At 33.0% G+C, this 16094-nt stretch overlaps 1 protein-coding gene across 1 annotated transcript in view; it reads left to right on the plus strand.

The window, feature by feature from the left end:
* The first annotated feature begins 13910 nt into the window (after positions 1–13910).
* Positions 13911–16094, plus strand: part of eIF4B (eukaryotic translation initiation factor 4B) — a 111803-nt gene continuing 109619 nt past the window's right edge. Inside the window, exon 1 of the mRNA XM_035350242.2 lies at positions 13911–14036. Within this exon, the coding sequence (XP_035206133.2) occupies positions 14024–14036 (13 nt within the window). The 5' untranslated portion in view covers positions 13911–14023. The remainder of the gene's footprint in view (positions 14037–16094) is intronic.

Consider the following 16094-nt stretch of genomic DNA (forward strand, 5'->3'; position numbering starts at 1 on the left):
GAGAGCTCGTGACTGCCTTTGCTGCATTCCAAGAAAAGATGGAAGCTGGCCCGCTGGCCCAGCATCCTTTAGTGAAGAGATAAAAGCAGGTCAAGAATCCGTTAACGAAGAGATGATAGTTGGCAAAAATTTCGTTAAGAAGTTATGAAAGCTATTAAAGGAGAGATGAACGCAGGTCAAGAGAAAATAGAAAAAGAGATTACCTGTATAATAGAAAACAACTTTGGGAAATATACCGTAATTTCCGGAAGAAAGGCCGCATCAGCGTAAACGCCGCACTCGAGAAAAATGGCAGGAAAAAATTAAAATTACACAGAAACGCCGCATCAGCGTAAATGCCGCAATAGATTAAATTGCGCGTGACAACGTCGTGGGCCGTATAGATGCAAAAACTCAATCTAAGTCCTGATATGTGACATACCAGTTAAGAAAAATGCATGAAATGAAACCATAACTCAAAAAGAAATTAAAGGTAAGAAATGTATAGCTTCTCTGCCGTTTAGAGACATTTTCAAAAATTTTCCGCTCCCTTCTTACTTAAAAACTATTCAACAAGTACTTGTACCGAAACTGATGGGATCTGTATTTGGCAGAATGCCAAGAAAAATCCATTCATGCTGAAGGGAAAATACGTCAGAGTTCGTTATTGCGAGGCAAGTGGAGTCGTGTCCGCTTTTGAAAAAATTGCAGAAAAGGCAGGGGTGGGGAGAGGATGGGTCCTGGAAGATTCATCGAATGGCAGAGGAGAGAGACTATTCAAACTGATGAGAATGTTGATTTGAAAGGGGGAAGAATGTTATTGTTCTGAGATCTCGTTTAGGGTGAATAAGGCATGTAGGTCCGTTCAAGGGAAAGAATGTAAACAAAATAACGTTCGCAAAAAGCAACTGAGTGGTCTTTTGTGTGGGAACAGCACCAGTCTATGCACAATGACAAGGCCATCCAAACTATGTACAATGACCATCATAGGAAATATTTTATTTTTAGTGCACCTAAACGCCGCATGGGTAGAAACGCCGCACCCGCTGAAAATTTAAGTTTTAAACACGTAAACGCCGCGGCGTTTCTTCCGGAAATTACGGTAGATAAACTGTATGATAGTAAACAGATGATAGTAAAAAAGATAGAAAACAACTGTATAATAGAAAACAACAAAAAGGCAGAACAGACGCTGTTGAAAATAAAGTTGAACACACTGAAGAAAGAGTTCCTTCTGTAAAAGAAAGGACAGAAGAAAGAGTTTCTTCTGTAAAAGAACAAATAAAAAAAAGATTTTCTGCTGTGGAGCAACGAACAGAAAGAAGAGTTTCTGGCGTCCAACAACAAATTGATGATAGGGTTTCTGCTGCCGTCGCCAAAGAAGTTGACACATTAAAGAAATGCATAGCGACAGCAGAAAACAATTTTGAGGGTTTTAAATTTCTACCAGTGCCTGCTCGTTCCTTTCTGAAGCTATCCACATATGATGGGAATGTATATAAGTGTATAAGACTCCTGGCAAGTGTATAAGACACAAGTTTCAATAGTGGCGAAAGCGAACGAAATCGGATTCAAAAGCTAAGGCCTGTCATCTCGCCGCTTCTCTAAGAGCAGACGTGACGGATATCCTTCAAACTCTCTCAGACAACCAAAGACTAGATTTCGAAGCTCTATCCAGCGCATTAGAGCTGCGCTTCGGAAAGAAATGTTTAAAACACTACAGCAGGCTTCAATTAAAATCCCGTCAACAGAAGCCTGCTGAAACACTACAGAAGCTCTCCACGGATGTTGAAAGGCTATCTTATCTGGCCTTTTCGGAAAACCCGACAGACAAAAGGGAAATTCTGTCCTTGTAGTACTTTATCATTGGCATCCGGGATCCCGAAATACAGCAAGCCCTACAAATGGCGGATGTCAAGAATTTAAAAGGCGCTCTAGTGTACGCCATGAAATTCGAGGGAGCACAGCAAGCAACTCGTAAAGACCGCCAACCAATCAGAGCTGCTTAAGTTCGCGAGCCAGTGGATCAACTGATAGCTCTTTTAGATGATTTATCCAGACAAGTCAATGCTTTGATACGGTATAGGAGTAAGAACAAACTGGCTGTAAAGTGTTCGAAATGTGGCACTGAAGGTCACATACGACGGACTTGAAGAACACTCCAGGGCACAGAAAATAAAACAGATGATTTAACCAGACAATTCAGTGTCTTGAGATGGAATAGAAGTGACAAGATACAAACCCTAAAGTGCTGGAACTGCAGTGGTGAAGGCAACTTATGGAGGAGCTGCAGAATACCCCAGGGCACAGGAAATAAGACCATTTTCGAACAACGATGCAGGACAAAAATTAATGGGCATATCGCAGAGAGGAATTGAAGGATAATGAGAAGCCCCATTTCAAAGTGCTTCAGATTTCTGCAGTGAGTGACTGCAATAATGGTCTCTTCATTCTGGGCTATATCAATGGAGTTCTTAGCAATACGGTGATCGATACAGGAGCGAACGTTACCATAATTCGGAAAGATTTAGCTAAATATTTTAAAGATGAATTCATTTGGATTCCATCTTGTGCTATCCTCCAGACTGCGTCTGGTGATAAAATCGACATAGATGGGAAGGTACACGTAAACATCACGTTTGGAAGTGCCGCCTACTATCACAAGGCATATATGACAGATATTACAGATCATTATTTTACACTCAGATTGGACTTTCTAAGGAAATACAATTTTTCTTTGGATACAGATAAACAGATCCTAGTTTTAATGCTTTCAGTGTATCCTAGTTTTAATGCTTTTAGAGCTTGCAAAGCACTTGGCCTAAAATCAGCTTTTCTGCGTATCTAAGAAAATACATTTTCTAGAGCATATTGTATCAATCTGCTTGTCAAAATAAATTGAAAATCATTCAGAAAGCACGTCTCTGCTATCTGTATGGCTGACAAAGTTGAGCGAATCAAACCAGCATGTAATGGTTTCCATCCTTTTCCAATCCTTACAAGCTGTGCAACATTAATAAACTCAAAAAGTAATTTAATTTTTTTGCTTTTATTTGTCACAGAAATTGAGCTCTATCCACCATGCTGTTGTAAGAGCATTAGTGCTTATCTCTTTTAAAGCTACTGACTTCTTCAATACTACAGCTGTTTTAATTGAAAAAAAAAACCCCACACAGCAGAAGCAACATTCATTTTATCAAAATATGTGAGGGGAAGAGATCTTCTTTGCTGAGATGATGCATAGTTCTCAACATACTCCGCGGTTCTCAAGCCACAGTTTTGATTTGTTTCCGTAATCCTTTATAGGAGCCTTAGTAGGGGTGAGACAGACTGGTTGCTATGCAATAAACATCAGTTCCGCATTTTCCGCCGACGGAATTTGTAGGGGTCAGACTCGCTCTCCCGTCTGTTGCTGAGTAGAAAGAGAATCTGAACTGCTTTTTCGACATCGATCTTGGCCTGTATCCACACTAAGGGCCGTATCCTTCTTGCGTGCGACGAGATCTCGATACGAGAGTGACGTCACATATGACGGGTTTTTCGTGCGGAGCGACAATTGCAATCCTCGAGCACCGATCGAAACCATTTCGTGCGGCGTAGCGATCGTCTGGTTTTCGGCTGCTTATGTGCAACCGTTTAAAAATCTTGGGATCGAAAAGTAATGGCGTCGGATGAATGTTTAGAGATGTATCGTTTAAACTACATTAACGATGTCGAATTACATCATCGTAATTCAATTCAAAGAAGAATGTCCCGAAGCAGACTGGATGCGTTTGCATTATCTGTTAAGCAGTTTATAAAGTTATTTAGGAGAGATAAACAGCTGTATTCTGTTCTGAACTAACAGCTTTTGTTCGAAGACTCTTACCTTTTACTGGATTGCCGCCTGAGCTAAGAGTAAGTTACTTATTTGAATTGTTGAAATTTCAGTCTAAAATTGTAAATAACTTAATCAATTATTCTATAATTTATGTTTATATATTCTACATGTGTCGTGATTTTTGTTTTTTTTTTTGATCAATTTCAATTGTTGAAACGATTTTTATGAATTCGTCTATACTTTTCGAATAATTTTCTGCTTAATATTTTTTATGTATCACCTGAAACATTCGAAAAATTTAATTTGAATTAAGTTCCGAATTGTATAATAGTAAACAGAAAAGAATATATTAGTTACATTTCTCTCTGGTTTTCATAATAAATTACATCTTTGGAACATAACATTCTCATTTGTGTTTGGTTGTCAAAAATCAGGATCTGAAAAAGATAACTAGTTGAATTCATTTGCGGTATTATTTAGAAACGAATTACAGTGTTTGTTGGGATTTTAGATTTTGATATTATTCTTGAAGTCATCTGTTAATATTTTATCTAATTATAGTGCTTAAAAATTCATGTGAAAAGGGATTGTAATTTTTTACCTATTGATGTAAAATACCCTGTTTCTTCTTATGAAGGATGTGTTGTTATGAAATTGTTTGAAAATAGAGTATTCTTTTCTCCATTTTACTTTACCAGTATATTATTATGGTATTTTAGAAGCATAATGTAAAAATATTACAAGTTTCTCATGTGATAGATTAATAGAGTTTATAAAAACAATCAGTACGTGTTACATTTTAATCTCTTTCGAATCTTGATTTTTGACACCACAAATGAGAAGGTTATGTTAATATATTTTTATGAGATTGTGCTCATAATTGTTACATATCTGTAAAACTATAAAACTGTGTAAAGTAGGATTATTTTTGAATAATAACTCAGCTTTCATATTGTTATAAACATGTATCTTTCCATAAATTTGAAATGGGATTTGTATAATGCTTATGTAATTTATTTTCTTAGTAAACCCAATGATTTTAATTAACACTCCTCGATAATTTTGTATTGTAGAATATTATTTCATATTAAGTAGATTATTATCATTTAGCTAATAAGTTTCAAAACATTTAAAAGTTATCAAACATGTGTATTTCTAAAATCCTGATAAACATTATATTTCCTGTTATTGATAGCATATATTTCCTTTATTCTTGTTTAAGCCTTTAGATAAGATCTTTATGTACAACAATAATATTTTGCAGGTTTCTGATTATAATAAAGATCTTTGCAATAAATTCAAAATGTTCTTGTGTTCATGACATGGTCATATGCACAAATAAGCATTTTTCAGGGACAGGGGAAGAAACTGGATGTCAGTTATCAACACTTCCTCAATTCTTGTAATCCTGAAATAAGATTTTTCGGTACTCTTCTGTTATCGGAACTGCATTCAGAAATAAGTGTATATGTATATTATATATACGTATGTATATGTATACACATATATGCACATACACACATGCATACATATATACATTCCTTAATCCAGTCACGACAACAGAGTACCAATTTTTCAGTCTACATAGCAAGTTTTGATTAATTTTGTCTGCATTTAGAATGTATTTGATATTATTGTTATAATGTTATTCTTTAAGATTATAGATGGATTATTTATCTTGTTATAGAAATAATGAATAAATATAATTTTTATGTGCTAGAATTTTTATACAGTATATTACATTAAGTACTATATTATCAGTGTCAACATGCGAGTGGATATATGCTAATAAAAGTATGATTTCATTTTTAGTTCTATAGTAGTATTTACCCAAACCCTTTTTTTTCAGTAAGTAGTAATTAAAATATTGATGGAATGTGAAAGAAATAGATTACTAAATTTTATTAAACATGAAATGTACCTAATTTATATGCATTTAGATACACATCCAAGTTAAGAAACACATGCAAGTTCTCAATAAATGCAGATAAAAGACAATTCTATTATAGACTTCTATCTTCCATGTATCAAATTGTTGTACTTAAAATTATGCATTTTTTCTTTCGGATTAATGAGTTTAAAATGATTTTGCAATGTAATGGGTGACGATTTTTTTTCTTCTTGAAATCTGATACTATTAGATTTCCCCACCTGTACAAGGAATTTTTATTTCCATATATTTATTTTTTAGTATTTCAAGTGATAAAGGTTATACGTTGGAACTTTGGCTTTTGACACCAACATATAAATCCCTCTTCATATATAGAAGAAAATTATAACCAAAAGCATGCAGTAGCAAGGAACTGTGTGGAAAGATACAGTGGTGTACATAAATCAAGGTTTCAAAAAAGGTTTCGTTGCCTACATCATCACAGAGTGTTGATGTACAGTCCAACACTATAAAGTACTAGGCTTCTATAAAGGGAAGCTGACGCACAGTCCATATTGTAGCCAACAAAGCACACTTGTTGCTATCCACCATTGGATCAGCATTGTTATGTTGACATGTTTGTTGATTGATTCCGTCCTAATTTTGAGAAACATGGGTGAATTTGCTGCACCAAATTGTTCCAGTCATTCTAAAAATAACATAAGGATATTTCATTTTCCGAGAAATGAAGAAAGACGAAGAAAATGGATAATTAATTCTTGTCGAGCTCAATAGATTCCCGGCCCAGGAGTGTGTATTTGTGAGGGGAGTTCAGCTTCGTATTTTTCCATAGAATGTTAGAAAAATTACTCTTCGTAATTCTTCAAAGTGTATGTTTTCATTTAACTGCCACTTATTGACGATCATCTGATTTTTATAAATACAAAATCAATTATGGAATGTGTGTGTTTGTGCAGTATAATATTGCTAATACTGTTTGTGATGTTATTGTTCCTTTTATTATCACGAATAGTTTATACTGTTCGTAAAAGTGTTATTTTTGTAAACAGCACGTAGGAAAGTGATGTTCTTTTTTTTTATTTATTTAATTCTACTGTACGATTGGTGATTTAAAGTAACACTCTATGTTTTGATTATGATGTATTGTCGCCAAATCTGTTAGTTGGTGCCAAATGTTTAAAAACTGGATAGTATGATCTAAATTATAAATGATTTTGCTTTTTCTTTATAGTAAGATAAATATATTCTGTATTTTAAAGGTATTTTGAAGGAGTTAAATATTAATTTAAATATTTGACAAATTATTTTAATCCCATTATTATGTTGATCTAGTAGTAAATCTTCATGTTGTATTTTTAGCGGCCGAGCAGTAAAGTCGCTGAACACTGGTAGTTCGGTCCGAGGTTCGAATCCCGCGAACGGGCTGGCTGTATGGATGTTTTCGTGGTTTTCCCCATGTGTAACGTGTATACGAGCCAGTTTACCTTAGAAAGTCCTCCACGAAGGCATCCCTTCCCTTAGGCAGATAGCCCTAGTGTGCTTTGCCATAATTAAATACACCACCACACCACATGTTGTATTTTTAACTATAGTTACTTTAAATTTATTTTCAATGTGTTTTCATCGTGTGGAAATATGTTTTAAGTAGCTTTACAAACTTACTTTTTCAATTTTGTTCGATTTTCATATAAAAATTAAAATTTACCAGAAAAATGCATTCTTAAAAGCACGATGAAATTCATTGGAATTACTCTGATATGAGCCCTCAAGTCGCCAAATTTCTCGCCAAATATTTTTGGCGAGAAAATTTACGCTGCCATATTATTATCTAAATTTTTTGTCTACATTTCGAACTTTAAGCCTAAAATGTCTCCAAAAACACGGTTTTCGCACATGCAAAAACTACGTTTTGAACACACGATTTAAGCTAAAAATCCGAAACAAAAACAAAAAATTTAGATAGCAAAAACGTAAAGTTTCTAACCAAAAATATTTGACAATAATCCATGTACACAGCGACATGTTTTAACTTAAAAAAAAAAACATCTACGAATGGCACACTGTAGGCAACGAACGAATCTACGAACTACGCACACCTCGCTTTAATAAATTAACATAACAACAATAAATTTCAAAGAATACCATGTACACAGAGTTCTGTTTCAACTTTAAAAAACATCTACGAATTTCACAATCTACACTAAAAACAAATCAAGAATATAAACTAAAATAAATTTCAGACAATTCAAAAAACAACAATAAAAACGGAAATTCATACCAAAAACAATGAATATAACATTCTACAAAATAAAAACAATAAAATAAAATGCACTTACCATAATGAAAGCTTCTTTTAAAAGCAGAAATATCTTTCCCCCCCTATCTTCTCAGATACAGAGCATACAAAGTCCAAAATACATTCGTTAATAAAATTTCGCCAGTCACACAACGTCTGTGAAGAAAACTTGGTTTAATCCTAGTATCCGGTGCACACGGGATTTGGCTACTTTTGGTGACTTTATGATGAGCAGTAAAAACGGGACATATACGATGAGTAGTAAACGGATCATTCAAAGAATATATATAGTTATACATAGTATTACTATGTATATAGTGTATATACACACAACATAGTATATAGTGTATAGTATATATATAAACGTCCTTTGGATCATTTTTGGTGTTGGTGATAATTATCAAAATCGCGCCAAGTCTGCACCGTATACTAGGATTTTACCGAAAACTTCCACGATTTTGCTATATCACATGCCTTCCTACGATTCAAAATTTCGAAAGTAACAATAAAAACTTCCTCCAACGTTAACTTGCTACACGAAAACCAAGATCCAAACCGCTGACACCCACATACTTTATTAGCAACAATTTTACTGCAAACCCACACAAGTCTATCAGAAACACCTTTTTTCGTCCGAGTTCTCATATTAGCTCCGCATTTCGAACACGTCAAGCTCCGTTTTAAAAGTCCCGACTCCCACAGAAATTCCAAAAATACACTACGATCCCCATAAATACATCCGTGAACAAAAGACTCGTTAACAACTCCAACATCGTACCTTTTCATACTAAATTTACTCTGCACACAATCTAAAATACGCGGCTGAAACCTTCCCACCACGTCTTTCATCCCAACATAGGCCATTTCAAAAACACACGCGACACGAACCAACTAGCAATTTAAACTACTCCACCAAAAGACTTTTCAACGTCGACATGGTTGCCACACAACACGCAATCGCGCCAAAAACCAGCGCAAAACACATATCGTCACATTTGGTGAAATTAGGGCGTTTATCAGAGTTGTACCAATTCATTTAATACCTGTAACTGTAATTAAATACTAGTGCTTTAAATGTTAATGTTAAATTTCATGCATGCTTTTGTTAAATTTGCTGGTACATTTTGAAGAGAGCCAATTTGTTCATAAATGACATTGTTCATAAATTTCTCATGGTCTGCTAAATGAAATTTACTTTTGTGTGACCTTACATCTGAGGCACCGATCGTAAATTTGTTTTAGCGTATTAAGAATTTTGAATAAAAATTTATTGCTACTGTAAAAGAATGTACACCTGATGTTTACCTTGCTAATCAATGTCTTATAGTATTGCAATGACTTGCAAGATTTTTCATAATGTGATGTTTCATATATTTTACTCTTCTTTGTTATCAAATAAATAAAAAGAGCGTATTCCTAATCACATATTTCTTCTTTTAAAGAATTATATTCTTTTAAAGAAGAATTTATTTACATATTTATTCTCTCTCTCCCCCCTTTTTTGTTTTATTTTTGATAGGAGTTTTATGTATTATGATGCAATATTTGGGATTTGTTTTTAGAGTACATAACAGAACTTTTTTGAGGTGTTAATAGAACCAGTGTGTTTTATTTATTTACTTATTGCTTTAAAACAAGCTTTAATTTGAGGCCTTTTTTCCCCTTCTTTCCATATGCACATAAAACTTACTTAAGCTATATTTTTAACATATTAATGAGATATATGTAAATGAAATAAGTCTCTTATATTAGCTATTTTACTAGAAAAAGAACTAAACTAAAATGATATACCTTGAAAACTTTTTGAGTTATTTAAGTATTTAAAAAACATACTTTATCTTCTAACACTTACTCTAATTTTTTATTTCTTCAGTATATTTAATATTTTCTTGTTTCCGCAGTACATTTTCATTTAACATTGTCTTTTTCACATTTGCAAATTCCAATAACATATTACTTGAACATCTGCTTCTGTTTTGTCCAAACACCTGAATCATTCTGTTGAAAACAATTAGATTCAGAGTCTCTAGCAATCAAGCAAACAACCCACAACAGAGTTATTAAAGTTGCCTTACATGTAAAACTTGCATTTCAATTTAGGAATTCATAATTAAATGATATATTTTTAGCCTCAATTTTTTAGTCATTCAAATTATACATAAATTATTGGAATATCTTCAGATTGTGCTGCAAGATATTGCTGCTAATGAAAACTATAAATAATCGAATTTCTATTCTGAGATCTGTTTAAAAATCTGTAGATATTTTTGAGTAACCAAAAAGTGTATAAATCTGATCTAAATTCACTGACCTAAACTAAAAATTTGTGTATGAATCAGGCAGATTTTTCCCTTGAATGATAAACTGTAAAAAAATAATAAAATAAAATAAACAAATTTTTTACATCTTAGATTAAAAAAACTTAAAACTGCCTAAAGAACTTCAAATGAACAAGGTTACACAAAATTTAGTTATTTAATGATCCTAAATTTCTTGAAAGAAAGGTCATGGTGGAAATGAATAACAGAAATCTAAATAATAATACATATAAATATGCATGTGTGTGATATGTATAAAATAGTATCTTTCATGGTGCTTTTCCATGAAAGACACAAATATCTCTAACTGACGAGAAGTTATCCGGGATGACAACTTATTCTAAACAGAGATGGAAAAAGGATACGTTGTTTACAAATCTGTTTACAACCAAAAAAAAAAAATTAAAGATACGATTATTTTTTAACAAGTCTTCTCATTGGTTGTTGTACTATCGTTTGACGTCAAAATGTGGGCGGTGCGAAGGAGAAGCTAATACCTCTTTCGATCGGCCGATGCTATTCGCACCACATCGGCTTTGGTAGCAGTAAAAGCTACGAAAGGACGGGGAATCTGGAACCGAAAGCTTTTCCCCTTTAAGAAATCACCTCCTATTTGCAACAAAGATTCTTGTGTGTAGTTTAATGGATTCTCAGAAGGGTGCATCTATGTCGCAAAAGGAAGACCTTTGAAAGAGATAAGTGGTTGAAACCCCAGGGACGTCAAATTTGACATTTTACCACTCCACTTTTCAGCCTGGAAAATGGGGTGAAAAGACATGGCCACTAAAGTGGACAACCCCGTCTTTTCAAAGAGAGGACTTTATGGCCACTATAATGGCCATCCCGTCTTCAAAAGGTTAAGCTATTCGCACTACCATTAACCACGCATGCGCAGTGAATTGTCAGATCCGTAACGGATTCCACGTACGCGAACTGCTCGAATCTTTTTTTTTTAAAGGCGGTTACTACCTTGGTGTAGTCTATCATTTTTTAAGCGTTGGCGACTTTCAAAAGTTTAGAAAGGAAAATGGGTTCCTTTTCTTATAAAAGGAAGAAACATTTCTTTTTATTAAAGTATATATAAAAAAGAGTAGATTTTTATGTTCGCAATGTTTATCGTTTTCCTGAACGGTTGGAATAGTTTAAATGACTGATTAGTGGGGGGGGGATGTTATTTACATTTTTTGTACTTTTTAGAATACATTTAGCTTCAAAGATGTGTTTTGCACATTCAAGACCTCAGAGTCTCTAGATTCAGACTCTTTGAAAATTTTCGTCCGAGAAAAGATAATAAAAATTAGACAGAGGATTTCTGTGTAGAAAATTTAGACATGAAATGATTTAAAAGCTATTAAATCAACTATTAAATGAATCATATAATACTGGTTATTGACAATTCTGTATACCTGCTTATTTTTTTTTTTTTTTATATGGAAGTACTTGGCATTTTCAGGACACAAAAAGTACTTCAAAGAACTTTGAAATATTAGTACAAACACAGTAATAAATTAAATTGAAATAAATAATGAGATGTAATTTAAAAGACAGAAATAATTTAATGTAAGAGTTTTAGATTTAAAAATTTGCACACACAAATGATTTATCATATTTTGTAAGGTTTTATTTCATAAATAACTTTTAAATATGGCATTTTAACCTATAAACATGAGTGGATACTGAAAAAGTGATGAATATATAAGAATATTATAATTTTCACTAAGTTTTCTTTTTGAATAATAATTCTGACAGTCCAATGCTATACGACTAAAGTCTAAGTTTGCATAAAAATTTCTCTGTTAAATAAAAGAATTTAAGTAATTTCTGTAGCTTTTTGTCAATACATTAAAGATTTTTTAGCTAATTACACATCCTTTCTTGCAAATAGAACCATCATTGAATCCCTATTTTATCTAATCATTTCCTGAACATTATCATGTATATGGATTGACTTCGTCTTTGTAACCGATAATTATTACTTGCAAATTATTCTCTTGCTGGTGAACAATTGACAACCCTTTCTATTGCTGAGTTAGGGTTAACAATCTTCGCTCTCGCTACGGCCTACCTTACGGAAATCGGCGTAAAACGCTGGTATCTAGGCTGATTGTGCGAGCGTAGGTGGTGTGAATAGCCTGTTAGCTATTCGCACCGTCTGTGCGATTAGCCACTGCGCTTTCGATCGCCGAAAGCCTTAACGTTTCGTACGTTAGAGGCGCTTGAGGATACCAGTTCTTGCTCAATCGTTAATAGCAATCGAACGAGAAGGAGTCGCTTGCTGCGTCACTCTCGTATCGAGATCTCATCGCACGGTAGGAGGATACGGCCCTCTAACTGACGAGAAGTTATCCGGGATGACAGCTTATTCTAAACAGAGATGGAAAAAGATACGTTGCTTACAAATCTGTTTACAAAAAAAAAAAAAAAAAAAAAAAAAAAAAAAAATTAAAGATACGATTATTTTTCAACAAGTCTTCTCATTGGTTGTTGTACTATCGTTTGATGTCAAAATGTGGACGGTGCGAAGGAGGAGCTAATACCTCTTTCGATCGGCGAAAGCCTTAACGTTTCGCACGGCACAGGCGCTTGAGGATACCAGTTCTCGCTCAATCGTTATAAGCAGTCGAACGAGAAGGAGTCGCTTGCTTACTTATCGAGATCTCGTCGCACGGTAGAAGGATACGGCCCTACATCCCTCAGTTGGATGATATATTAAGAATAGCTTGTAGCAATTATAAACCTGATTTGTCAAAAATAGTGAAAGATTTATTCCATTGTTAAAAGTTATAATGTCATTAATTTTCAAATAAATGATTTGATACTTTAAGGATCTTTATAGCATTACATTATGAAATATTTTATATAGAGTTTTGCGTTGAGTGTATAAGATCTAGATCAAGATTATTGACAGTTAAATGAAATTCGGATATCCATTAGATATCAGTAATACTTATACTTATGAACAATAGTATTAAGGGTAACACTTATGGTAATTAAGAATGTATATTTTCCATGAGTTTGCTTTCACACGAACAGAGAAATAAACTTTTCATTAATTTAATTTCTTCATTCTCATGAAGTATAAAATTATTTTAGTTGATGTATAGTTTTTCATTCTGAACATACCTTTTTATAATAACTTTAGTTTAATTATTAGCAACTTATCTGTCACGAAACTTTAGTGCAAATGACTTTTTCTGTATTTTGTGACTCATGTTATTTTGTAAATAACTGTATTTTTTTAAAGTACAAAATTTTACCCCAAAGTATACGATTGAGATTTTAGCGTATCTATAAGCGAAACGAGCTTGTTTCAGCTTGCTCTGGATCCTTAAACGCAGATATCCCATCTGGACCCTTAAACGCAGAAATTATTGTCTTCAGGGAGGTATTAAACGTGAAGTTTCTGTTCTAATCTCCTTGTTCCGAACACTCTTGATTTTGACTGAAGAATTTTCTCTTAGCGGAAAAGGAGTCAGATCTTTTGGTCAGAAAATATGATAGGTTTTGGATTGTATATTAAAATAAGAATTTCCCATGGCTACTTTTGTTTCTGTGTCTGCAGTTAAGTCATGATCGCATTTGTGTTCCTAACACCTATGTCATGAAACTGATTTATCTACATTAAAAAATATGAGTTGGCATCATTATCTTTTTCACGTCTCTTTGATTTGTGCCTTTCGTGGCAACGTAAAGTTTTTCTGTAATTCAGCCTTTTTACCATGGCGGCCAATGGTATGTTCTAATTATTTTATTTATTAGCTTAAAAAACTTTTTAAATTTGATTGATCACGTATCTGTTATTATTGTATTATGCCAGGTCTGTGAAAATATTTCGTTGTATACGTTATCTCATTTCCGATGAGAAGGTGTATCACATGAGCCGTAATCTACTTGTGTTAGACGATTTTTCTGATGTTGCTGGCTTTGTTTTATGAAATCGTCATGTTTTCGTATTTCGAGAAACATATTAGGCTTTCTTTTAACTTTATTTTCTGTCTGGTAAACATCGAAAGCAAAGTAACTGAAAGTTGTTATAGTTTATGCATTAGCTTCGTAAAACGCAGTTATGTGCATTTGATCAAAGTGTGTTTATATTATGTGCATTCTTAAAAAATAAATAAAAAGCAATTCTGATTAATTATTTAGGGTCGCTGGTTATTCACATAAATTAAGTAACCATGATTGAAAGGGCAATATTTTATTATGTACTTTATTCATATTTTAATATTGCTTAGAAAAACGTGTTTGCACTATTGAAGGGAATGTAAATCGTCTTAAAATGTGATGATCCGATACATGATTTATAAGCATCTTTATGATGCCATTTTTAGCATTAATTTGCAGCTCAGCTTTAAAGAGAGCATAATTTCACTGTAAACATTTTGTAAGAAAATACTTTGCAGGTGTAGTGTAGGATTGATATGTACAAGTTAAAGTTAATAATTAATTTTTAAATATTGTAATGTACAGATGTGCTGTCTTTTGTTTACTTTCAAGACAAGGTCTGTTATGTTTGTATAATACCAAATTTATATAGTGAAGTTTCTCATCTGTTATGCATTTGTAAAGACATAAATTCTGTTTGTACTGATAAATTTATGATATATGTTAATATACCATATGTACTGACACATTTTTTCAATTTTGTTATGGCTTTGGTGTAATGGTATTATGAGTTATTCAGCATAATGTTTATGAAAGAATTAACAATTCTTAGCTAAAAGCTGTATGTTGGATTAGCAGTTGCAGTAGAAGCATATCACTAATATTAGTACCGGTAGTATACTAAACTATACTACCGGTGCTTTATACTGAAGTACTAGTAGATTAGATTAATTATGCATTTAAAACGAGCACTGTTTCGTGTAAAACCATTGTTAATTTAAATTAGAAATTTACAATCGATTTAAATTTTTAATTCTAAAAATATGAAATTTATCTGCAAATTATTTAAGCTACACAAGTTTACAAAAAGTTTTTAAATATATCCACCCTAAAGAAATATCATCTAAGTGTAAGTGAAACTAACATTTTATTGTTCAAAGGCCAGCATTATAAATTATATATAGCATTTTTGTTTAATATTAATATGCCGATTTAGTATATGTAATTTGGTCCTGCTTGTGGTTATCAGCTGCTGAATAAACCAGGTAATTTGGATATCTTTTATGTTGTTTACAGTTTTCATTAGTGAATATAAAGAAGTTTTCTTTCTTTCCCATATTAATCTTTGATAATAACTTAGTGCATATATTTTAAATAAATTTATACTATTTCTTTTGATCACACTGGCATAGCTAATTTTATCCTTTCTAACTATTTTTTAGGCTGTAGTGTAGAATTGAGTGCCCCTTCGATTAGCGACAATTTTTTAAAAATTTTGGCGATGAAACCTCACATCTGTTTACCATGATAGTTTTAACTTTGTTTTAGCTTTCTGATTTTATTTAAATGAAAATAGATTGATGTGTACATTGGCAAATTTAAGGCAGTGCGCAATGCCTAGTTTGTGCAATTCTAGGACTTTTTTTAAGTGAAAACAGATCGATGTGTACATGGACACAGAGTTTGTGCAATTCTTCGACTTCTTATTTTGGTTTTGTGTATGAGCCATCTTGATATTGTGACTTCTAAGTGCCAATCTTGGCGTCAAAAAGGAATCGCTAAGAAACAACGGGCACCCAATTGTAAACTTTTACCATTTTTTATTCCTGCAGTTGTATTATAAGGTATTTTATGCAATATAGCAGAGGTAGTTCTGCTTCTATTGGCATGATAGTCCAAGGTAGA

Source organism: Stegodyphus dumicola, chromosome 6, assembly GCF_044657685.1.
Source record: "Stegodyphus dumicola isolate Sdum_Otavi_A_Nest chromosome 6, ASM4465768v1".
NCBI lineage: Eukaryota > Metazoa > Arthropoda > Arachnida > Araneae > Eresidae > Stegodyphus > Stegodyphus dumicola.